This window comes from Galeopterus variegatus, unplaced genomic scaffold (genome assembly GCF_000696425.1).
Source record: "Galeopterus variegatus unplaced genomic scaffold, G_variegatus-3.0.2 Scaffold3648, whole genome shotgun sequence".
Classification (NCBI taxonomy): Eukaryota; Metazoa; Chordata; class Mammalia; order Dermoptera; family Cynocephalidae; genus Galeopterus; species Galeopterus variegatus.
The window spans coordinates 207,801-217,847 of NW_007729759.1; the positions used below are offsets into that span (position 1 = coordinate 207,801).

General features: G+C 34.4%; 1 protein-coding gene across 1 annotated transcript in view; it reads left to right on the plus strand.

Annotated features, from left to right (window-relative positions):
- XRN1 (5'-3' exoribonuclease 1) overlaps positions 1 to 10,047 on the plus strand; it is a 137,081-nt gene that overhangs the window by 126,162 nt on the left and 872 nt on the right. The window contains exons 38-41 of the mRNA XM_008585628.1: positions 3,414 to 3,522; positions 4,647 to 4,704; positions 5,015 to 5,210; positions 5,680 to 10,003. Coding sequence (XP_008583850.1) covers positions 3,414 to 3,522; positions 4,647 to 4,704; positions 5,015 to 5,210; positions 5,680 to 5,982 — 666 coding nt within the window. The 3' untranslated portion in view covers positions 5,983 to 10,003. The remainder of the gene's footprint in view (positions 1 to 3,413; positions 3,523 to 4,646; positions 4,705 to 5,014; positions 5,211 to 5,679; positions 10,004 to 10,047) is intronic.

Genomic DNA, 10,047 nt, shown 5'->3' on the forward strand with positions numbered 1-10,047 from the left:
GATCCGTTGCCGGACACGGAAAAAGACAAAAAAAAAAAAATCATGTAACTTCTTTGGGGCTCCATTTCATATTTGTAGGAGGCTGTGTCCAGGATATTTTTGAGACAGACATTTTATAATTTTATGATTCTAAATCTTGAGTTCATTAGACATTTCTTTTATTACCCAGCCTTTTTCCTGATACCTCTTGGGTTCTTTATATCTTAGTCATTATCATTTTAAAGCCAATAATTTATTTATTTCAAGTTTAGAAAATTACTTTTCTGCAGCTAATATAATATATGCCTAGTCTTATTCCAGGAATTCTACATATCTAATCTTTATAAACATTCTATCTAAACATTAGAAAGGTTAAAAATGCTGATTAAATAAGGTAACTTTACAAAATGCAGTCGTGTCTTCTTATTGCCCAAACTCCATTAAACTGAATAATAACAGATTTAGAAGTGTAAACCTACAAGAATAAAGAATAAAGAGTTGGAAGAAGAAATATCATCATATTTGAAAAGAGTTTGTGATGAGAAAAACAATTGAAGAAGTAACCAATTTAGCAGAACAGGGTTAACCCACAAACTAAAGTGCCTATAGAAGAGATTACACATGAGCTGATGGGCACAATGTTCCTCAAATTTAGAATTTGAAGATACCCTGTATAAATCTATATGTAGAGTAATATGGCCACCTGCCTCCAGCCCTGCCCACTCAGCCAGACTTCTTCAGGCAGAAGGCTGGAGGTATGTTCTCTGGAAGGGCTCTCTAGATGTGGGGACACCATGCACAGAGTAGGGAATAAAATACCTAACCTCTGTCTTCAGAGGTTAAGGTAAAGTTCCCTTTTCCCTATCCAGTTCCCAAATTATAACCAGCTATACCGTACCCTACCCCCACCCCCATAGGAAATTGGAGGATGGTTCTTTTGAGAAATTCATTGACCTCCAAAGAAAAGACCTACTTTCTTTTAGAGGATATTCCAACCAAAAGGCTGGCTCACTACCCAGTTATCCTAGAGTAAAGCCCTCAAATCATCAAATCCAGCTCCCCTCACAAACACTGCTTCTAATCACAGTTCTCATGTCTCCTTCTTTAATATGAATAGATACTAGACTATGAGAGATCACTATGTTGTGGGGCGAATGCACAGAGGAATCCAAGACCGGCGTCAGTGTTGTAGTTTTATAGCTCTTTGGTGTTGCAGCTCTTTGTTCAGTGTTATAGCGCCTCTTTTTGCTTGCAAGCAAGGAGAACACCGGAGGGCAGAAACCCCCAAGCCAGTGTCTCCCCAAACAAAGGAACTGACCCCCTTTATGTAGCCTAAATTCCCGCCCTTCTCCCTCCTAGGTTCTCCTTTAGGTCCTCTTATGTAAATGAGGGATGCTGTCCTACTAATTTGGATTGGCTAGTTATGGGACACAGTCTGTTGGTCACTTTAGGAGCCTAATTTGCTTCTGGCCCCTGGGGGAGGTTGTGAGACTGCTGTTATCTCATAGAAGACGGGCCCAAGAAGCAAGCAGGGTAAAAGGCAGGAGGTCGAGTTTCCAGTGGAGCATAAAGTTTCTAAAACAGTTTCTCAAGTGGAAAAGGGAAAAGCTCAACAATTGAAAATGCTTAGGGTTCCCTGCAACAACTAGACATTATTAAGGGAAAATCTCTAAAATGAAAGAGAGAGCCCAGAACAAAGAAAAATAAAAAGGATCCAGAAACAGAGATAATGTAAGAAATAAGAAAACTTCAAAGATAGCAATAATTACTATCTTCAGTGAAATAAAACAGTGCAACCAAAAAATAAGAACAAGATTTTATGAGAAAAGAATAACCGGAGAACAAGCAAAATTGTTGAGTCGAAATTTTAAAATTCAGAAGATAAAGCCCTAGCAAAGCCAAGGAAAATAAAAGCTGGAAAATAAGAAAGAACAGAGATTTAAAGGAAAAAGAAACTGGAGATAATGGAGAAGAGGAAAGTATCAAAGGAGGAAGATAAGAAAGTTTGTTAGAACTAAAGGACATGCATCTCTAAACTGAAAGGGCCACCAAATGCTTAGCACAATGAATAGAGACACAGATCACCTTGAAATTCAGAACACCAGTGATGAGGAGATGGTCCTAAAAGGTCTAGAGAAGAGGGGAAAAATATACAAAGATTAGAAGTCAGGATGGTATTGCACTGCTTAACAGTGCCTAGAAGCTAGAAAGCAGCTGAGCGCTGAATGCCACAAAATCCTGAGGCAGAATGAGTTTGATATTAAATTTCTCTGTACGTCCGAACTGAATCTAGTGCAAAGGTAAGGTAAAGACATTTTTAAACTTGCAAATTTGTTTCTTATGTATCCTTTCTTAAGAAGCTACTGGATTATATGCTGCAGCAAAACAAAGCAGTAAATTTTTAAAAAAGGAAAGAAAAACAAAAACATGAGACCAAACAAGTTGTAGGTCTAGTAGAGTTATGCAATGAATGGAAGTCCCAGGATGCCAGCTGCTCAACAAGTCTAGAAAGTAACCAGTCCCAACTGAGGAAGCAGAGGGAAGTCTTTGCAGTTAAGATGGGTTTATCTAATAAATGGGCAACATTGGAAAAACATTAAGGCTAGGTACATAGAAGACTGAGCAGCTTTTGAAAGGTAATTTTTAACTCGAGTAAAAACAAAAAGTTTTACAAGAAAGGAAACATAATCAGAATACCCTGCTTTGGCTCTTCAGCAACAATATTTACACAGTCACATACCATAAACACTGTTTATATATTTAAACAAATGTTGTGATATACTTATGTTGGAAGGACAGGGCAAGTAGTGAGGGGTATTGCAAAAGAACTGAATTTTGATCTATTTCAGTAGGCAGTCAGTAGATCTAAAAATGCCTGCAGTTGTTAAATTACTAACTAGTAGCATAAGCAAATTATTGAACAGTGTAGAAATAAACTTCTAAAACAGTTAAACTTACAGTGGAACAGGTGGCTGCTGTTTTATGCCGAAAAACTTTTTTAGTATAATGTGTATGTAATACTTTGATTTTTTTAAAAAATGTAATTTGTTTGTGGTCATAAGTTACTAATTAGCAGAATAGGGCATTCAAAATCCAAGTCCGTTTCCAAAGCGTATGCCTTTGTTACTATACTACATTGGCATTCCTTTGGTGGTATAGAGAATGTTTTAGTCATACAATTTTTATGACATAATGGATCTGATGTTTTCATATACCTCAATGCAGTAATATCACCATAACTTGTAAAATATAATTTGTTTCTTTACTTTCAAAAATGTGTCCACTAATTCTGTATGAATTAATTTTAAGTAATCATTATGTGTCGGGTACCTAAAGGTTTGCCCGCAAGCTTCTCTAAGAAAGAATATGTCTTATGGGAGTGTATTATCTAAAAGGAATGATTGTTTTCCCCATTAATTATCTGTATTTTACAGCTTGATATTTTTACCTTTTTTCACGTTGATTGGTTTATTCATACCTACCAAGAATTTGAAGGTTATAGTCGGAATGCCTTTGATCTAATATGTTCTCCAAATGTTCCAAGTAAAATATATGAATACATAAAAGCGAAGAGATTTGAATGTTAATAAGGAGAGGACAACTTAAGCATCAAATTAACATTTTAAAGTTATTTTGTAAATTTTTGTTTTATGGCATAAAAATTTTCTATTTTATGGTATAAAAAGTCCCAGTGGAAAAAAAATGGAGGAAAATGTATTTTTTATTTGTAACAATGATTTCTTGTGGAAATTATGGAGTCGATCAATGCATAAGATTAACATAGCATCTTTTAGATAGATCTTCTTAATATGATTCCCAGAAAAGTTGCTCATTGGTAGTATCAAAACCTAATTTTCTAAATCTTATTAGTGTTTTTCATATTAAAAATTTTCTTCATCCTGGAATTTGTGCATGTGTAATTTATAACACTAAAATATATTATGATTCTTCTCTCCTGATCCAAAAAAAATTTAAGTGGCTTAATTTTAATTAAGTTATACTATTTTATAGGCCTGCCTGCTTTTTTCTCTCTGAAGAGGTTTATACATAGTTCATATCTTCTTCAGTGGCAATGTGCTGATGTCTTGATTATCACTGTTTAATGCAGTATTTTCCAAATGCACTGCAGCTCACTGTCTGTCTGCATGAGAATCACCTGTGGAGCTTATTAACAATACAGATTCCTGGGCCCCTCAAAGTCTGGCTTACTAGGTCTAAGGCCCTGCCCAGGAGTCTATATTTCACAAGCTCCCCCACTGATTCAGATACACAAATCAGGTTTGGGAACAGTTGGTTCAATGCATTTTTAATAAGAAACTAAATGTAAATGAAAAAAATTTTTCAATTACAAATATTAGAATATAGAAAAGAAAGACTCTGCATGTTATATCAAAGTGATCAGATTTTAGGATTTGAGCTTTTTGATCAAAGTCTGGCTTACTAGGTCTAAGGCCCTGCCCAGGAGTCTATATTTCACAAGCTCCCCCGCTGATTCAGATACACAAATCAGGTTTGGGAACAGTTGGTTCAATGCATTTTTAATAAGAAACTAAATGTAAATGAAAAAAAATTTTCAATTACAAATATTAGAATATAGAAAAGAAAGACTCTGCATGTTATATCAAAGTGATCAGATTTTAGGATTTGAGCTTTTTGGTTTTTTGTAGGTTGGGATCACTATGGAAGCAGCTTAGCATTGGGGGCAGGTGAGATCCTTAGGGGCAGGTGAGATCCTTTGAGATTTCTCTCTTTGCGCTCAGGCTTTTCTCTCCCAAGAGACAGTTTCATGACCCTTTTATTATTTTTTAATATATAATTGCAAATATTCCTAAAACTTATATTAGCATATGGTACTATTGGCCCTTGCAGGCTAGCAAAATGATCAGTTTATTTCTGTAGGTAGTTCACGGTCCTAAGAAGGGCTCCTGAGGTTCGAAGTTGTAAGCAAGAATAATTATGAGTTAAGTGTGGGCCTTTTGCCAAAGGAAAGAAAAGCTGGCAGGAGGTCTTAAATTTCAGGGCTTTGATGATACCATTTTACTGAGAAAAGTTTTCCATGTTTTTTAACAGCTAATATAATGCCTTCACCATCTCATCTCTTTGGCTCAATGCCATGGGGACCATCAGTGCCAGTTCATGGGAAGCCTTTCCATCATACTTCATATTCTGGAACCATGCCCATGGCTGGGGGAATGCCAGCTGGTGTGCACAGTCAGTTCATACCCCTTCAGGTGAGACCTGAAAATATCATTATTATTTGAAGAGAAATATTTTTTTAAATCCTCAAAGACTGTTAATAAAAATTTGTTTATTCAGTTTACTTATTCAGTGGCAGTTACACATTCAGTACTGGTCTTGTTTCTGAGAATGTAATGGTTGCAAGTCCGACCTAGTCCCTGTTGTCTGAGTTTGTGTTCTGATAAATAATAATAACTGTAGCTAGTAATAATATGCTATTGTAACACAAACTAATTTAAAATCAGAAATATAATTTTTAAAAAATATTTAGCTTATGGAAAATTGTTAAGTATTTTGTTTATAACTAAGTTCTTTGAATTACTAGTCTGGATTGGAAATTTTAAGTGGAAGTCACAAATCAGCAATGATTGACAATGTTAGCAGCATGGTTCATGGTGTTTTCTGACACTAGCTTTTTTTTTTGCCTACATTGTTAATTAATAATGCTTTTATTCTTTAAAGGTTACTAAAAAAAGGGTTGCAAACAAAAAGAACTTTGAGAATAAGGAGACCAAGAATTCTTCTCAAGTCACCCCACTTCAGACTAGCCAGCCAGGGTCTTGTAATGTCACCAAAGTGACTTCACAGGAGAGTTCTTCAACTTCCTTAAAGTCCTCTCAGATTGCTCAACCTGCATCTTCTTTTCAAGTTGAAGTCGCCTCCCAAGGCCATAGTGTGTCTCACCATAAGCCAACACCAGGCTCTTCAAGAAGAAAATCAAGAAAACTGGCTGTCAATTTTGGCATTTCTAAACCTTCTGAATAAATTTGGTACTTGGAATAAAATTAATTTCTTTTCTTTCCATTCACCTTTTGTAAATCCATATATATGTCTCATAAAAAATTTAGAATGTACTATTTTAATATGTTTAAATTGAAAATTTTTAAGTTGTCAGGCACTTTTCATGCTGTTTAAAAGACTATATATCAAATTGTGCCCTTTAAATATGTGCAATTTGTTGTATATCAATTATACCTCAGTAAAGCTGTTAAAAAAAAAAGACTAAATTAAACCTTGTGTTAAATAATATCAGTGGACTAAGCATTAAAATGTACTGCTCTAACCATTGGCCTCATCACTAGAAGCATCCTGAACTATGAATTAGACTTCATATTAGCAATAATAAAAAACATTTTTTATGCTATCATTGAGGGATAATTAAATGGAGCATGAAAATTGGACCTGAAGTATAACTTACCGAATGTGGATTTTATTTCTCTTTTTAATGATGTAAAATTGTCAGGAGGATAGCTCTTATTTATGTGTATTTTAACTTACGTTTTGTTGTCTCTGAGGGTCTTTAGACCTGATGTGAAATGATCACACTTGTTGTGGTGCTGCCAGTTTTGCTTTATTCTAAATTTTGTACCAAAGCAACTTTGGAATACTGATCAGAATATTTCATCTAACTGCTTAGAGCTATAAATAGCAATGTAGATTTGAGTAAGTAATTACAATTTTTTAGATTATTCAAGAACCAGCATTAGTAATTTCTAAAAAATTGTTTCAAAATCTACAGGGTACAATGATTACAAATTAATCTAACAGAATAAAGTACAGAACATTCATCATATTGTTAAAATAAGTTGTGTTATTCTTTTGTATAGCTTTTTATCTGCTTATGTTAATATATGAGAGCTCCATTGTTGGTCCATGTATAGTGCTTCCTGGAACTAATGAAATTTTAAATTTTTAAAAAATTCCAACATATACTGTAATACAGTCACAATCATTAGTTCATAATGTACATTATTTACTTCCTCTCTAATTCTAGTTCTATATTTTTAGCTTTATGCTGAACTGTTCAGTGACACTGGCATTTTGGTTTTGCTTGTCATGTGTGGATGTGTGTTATTCAAGCTGTAACTGTTGAAGTTATTTTACAACTTATGAAAATTTCTCAGTGGTTCCAGGGCTTGAGTTTATATATTTCATATCACAAAACTAAAGGAAAAAATACTTATATTTCTAAGGAAATGTCATACTTTTTGAAAGTAGGAGCCACAGTCTTTATATGGAGCTGCTTATTATTATATCTGATTTCATTTAACTTGTTGAAAACTCCTCCGGAAGTCTTAAAGTAGTCTTTGTTTTTTAAAATGCTGATATTGAACTAAATGGATTCCTTTCTCTAACTGCTGATTTCAGAGTTTCTCTAAACATTAGCAGGATATTTGTCTATTAGTAGTGCCTTTAGTATAAGAGGTAAAAATATTCGTTATCTGTCATTTATTATAGTGAGTTTCTGTGGTTTTATTTTCTATTAATTTTCTAGATTCAGATGTTCATCAGTTCCCAGCACTTCCTTGTTTCTATATCTGTAGTGGGGTCTTGAATAATGAGGCTTAAGTAATTCTCAGTGTTTATTTCTTCACAAACTCTATTTGCTTTAAAAGGAAACATCTACTATGGGAACACAAGGAAAAAGTTAAATAGTGACAATAATGTTATGTTAACCTCTTATTACTCTAAAATGTGTAATATTTTTCACTTCACTTAACTGTACAACTACAGCATTCAAGAATTGCCTCACTCTTCACTGCATGTGAGTTCTATACAAGTGCACAGGCCATGTCTTTTAAAGGAAGGAACACACACCTAGCATCTTCTGAAAACACCAAGAGAAATGTTGACCTCCCCATTATTTGAGAGCACAGAAAGCTGATAATTCTAAAATAGAAAGACAGTAAAGATGTTTTATTTTTCTTTCTTCCTCAAAAAAAAAAAAAAAAAGAAAGAAAGAAAAAAATTCTAAGTGTCAAGAGTGAAGAGAGAGATTAAAATAGGAGAGAGCTCCATAATGGATGGATAGTGGTCAGGCTTTCTTCTCTATTCTTTTCCCTTATAGACCTATTCCAAATGTGGGCTTGAGATCAGTGGGAGACATGCCCTGCCTGGGGAATATGTAAGAGCAGAGGCTGTTTTTTAGCTCGTGATGATCATGATGGCCTGGATCATGCCTTGTGTAGTCAAGTGCATCTCTGAAAAACAGTTGGACTTTAGAAAACTTAGACAATTTTTCTCTTTTAGATAGGGCAGACAGAGACCACCCCTAAAGTTTGAAATGTGCTCATTCAACTGGAATCTGCTGAGGAGTTTTTGTGAAACTGTAGGGCACAGAAGGACAGATTTCTCAAATCTTAATGTTTCCACATAACTAGAACACTGAAATCTATTTAAACCTTCCTCTCCTCACTGAAGCATTATTTCTAAATATTCTTGTTCACTAAGTCTTTTCTTTGTTTGAGCAAATTAAGTGAATTTTGAAGATTGATTCTTCCAGTCTCATTGTGCCTTTTCGCAATTTCCTTCCTGCATTACTTGGTCATTACTTCAGTTTTATAATTTGAGATAGAATGCATTAATTGACTTAAACATATAGACTAAAGTCTTAAACATCTTGAGACTCAGTTGCATGAAAATTCACCTCTATTGAAATTTCATTTCAATTTAAGATTTTCCTTGCTTTTGAAAGGGATGAGTAAGGGAAGATTGGAGATCTTTTTTTTTTTTTTTTCTTTTTCCTATTGGTGGAAGGTATGAAGACTATTGATGCAAGTTTTCTGTTATTTATTTCCTTTTTTATGATAGGTATTTACTTTAGTTTTAGACTGATACTTCCAAACTAATCTAGATTCTTGGTTTTAAGGGGAGGAGGCAGAGAAGGGGAGGCAGTTGGAAGAAGGAAGCCAGTTAAGACATCCAATCGCTGCATTTTCAGACTAATGTATCTTTCTAGCTCAACAAAATAAATAAGCTGTAGGGTCTTTTTTTATTTCACTCGCTTTTTGATCATCGGATTTTGTATTAATAAGTCAATTTTTCATCCTAGCTTTCTAATTTTTACCTTATTGTCTGAGATAGAGCCATGCAAATCTGTTGAAGTTAGTTCTAACATACTTCTTCCCTTTATTCAGAGCGCCTTTTTTTAAAGCAACTGTGTACACTTCCCCAGCTTTTTTGAGCTTGCTGTATTTTTTAGTACCATCTTGCTTCTGAATTGTGTTTTTACTGTAGAAAAGAATTAGTTTATTGGAGAGAAATGGCTGTGAAAGTCATTCTCTATCTTAGAAAAAAAAAATCAATCACAGTTCATTTGTCATTTTTCTAGAGAGAGTACTCAAACTGGCCGCATTCTTTATGTATGTTTTGTAAGCGTCAGTGAAACAATCTTAATTGCAGGAGCTTCCTTTCCTAGTCAGGATAAAGCTTAAAATTCCAGAAATGAGTATCTTTCAAACTGACTTAATTCATATTTCCATCAGACTTCTGCATCATCTACCAGGGAACAAGATTCAGTGTCGAAACAGACTACATCGTCTCCAGCAACAGGGCCAAGCAGACACAGGCAGGCCCTAAGTTTCACTGTTAAATGTACTGAGTTAACTCAGGCACCACAAATCCTTCTTTTAGAGAAAGAGGAAAAACATGTATAAAATAATTCTAGTAATCAAAAATGTCAACAATTCATACCTGCTTGTGTGTGTGTGTGTGTGTGTGTGTGTGTGTCAGTGAACCAATAATGATGCCTTGCTCAGTCAGTGCATTCAGCCATCTCAAGTGCAATTTGTGAGGGAGACTGTGGTTTCCAGAAGATATATTTTTTATGTAGTTAACCTGTAAAAGTCAGTTTTTTTCTAGCAGTATACCCATTGCTAATGATTATTTCAGCAGTTGGTATACTGATAAATTGACCAGGCCAAAAATTTTCTGTAGCTGTTTTAGTAATTTGAAGCCAAATTTTCATACTGTTTCTCATGGAATAACAAGAGAATTTGGTTCACAGTTTGCTTTAAGTACCGTTATTCCTTTTTTTCCCTTACAGTTAAA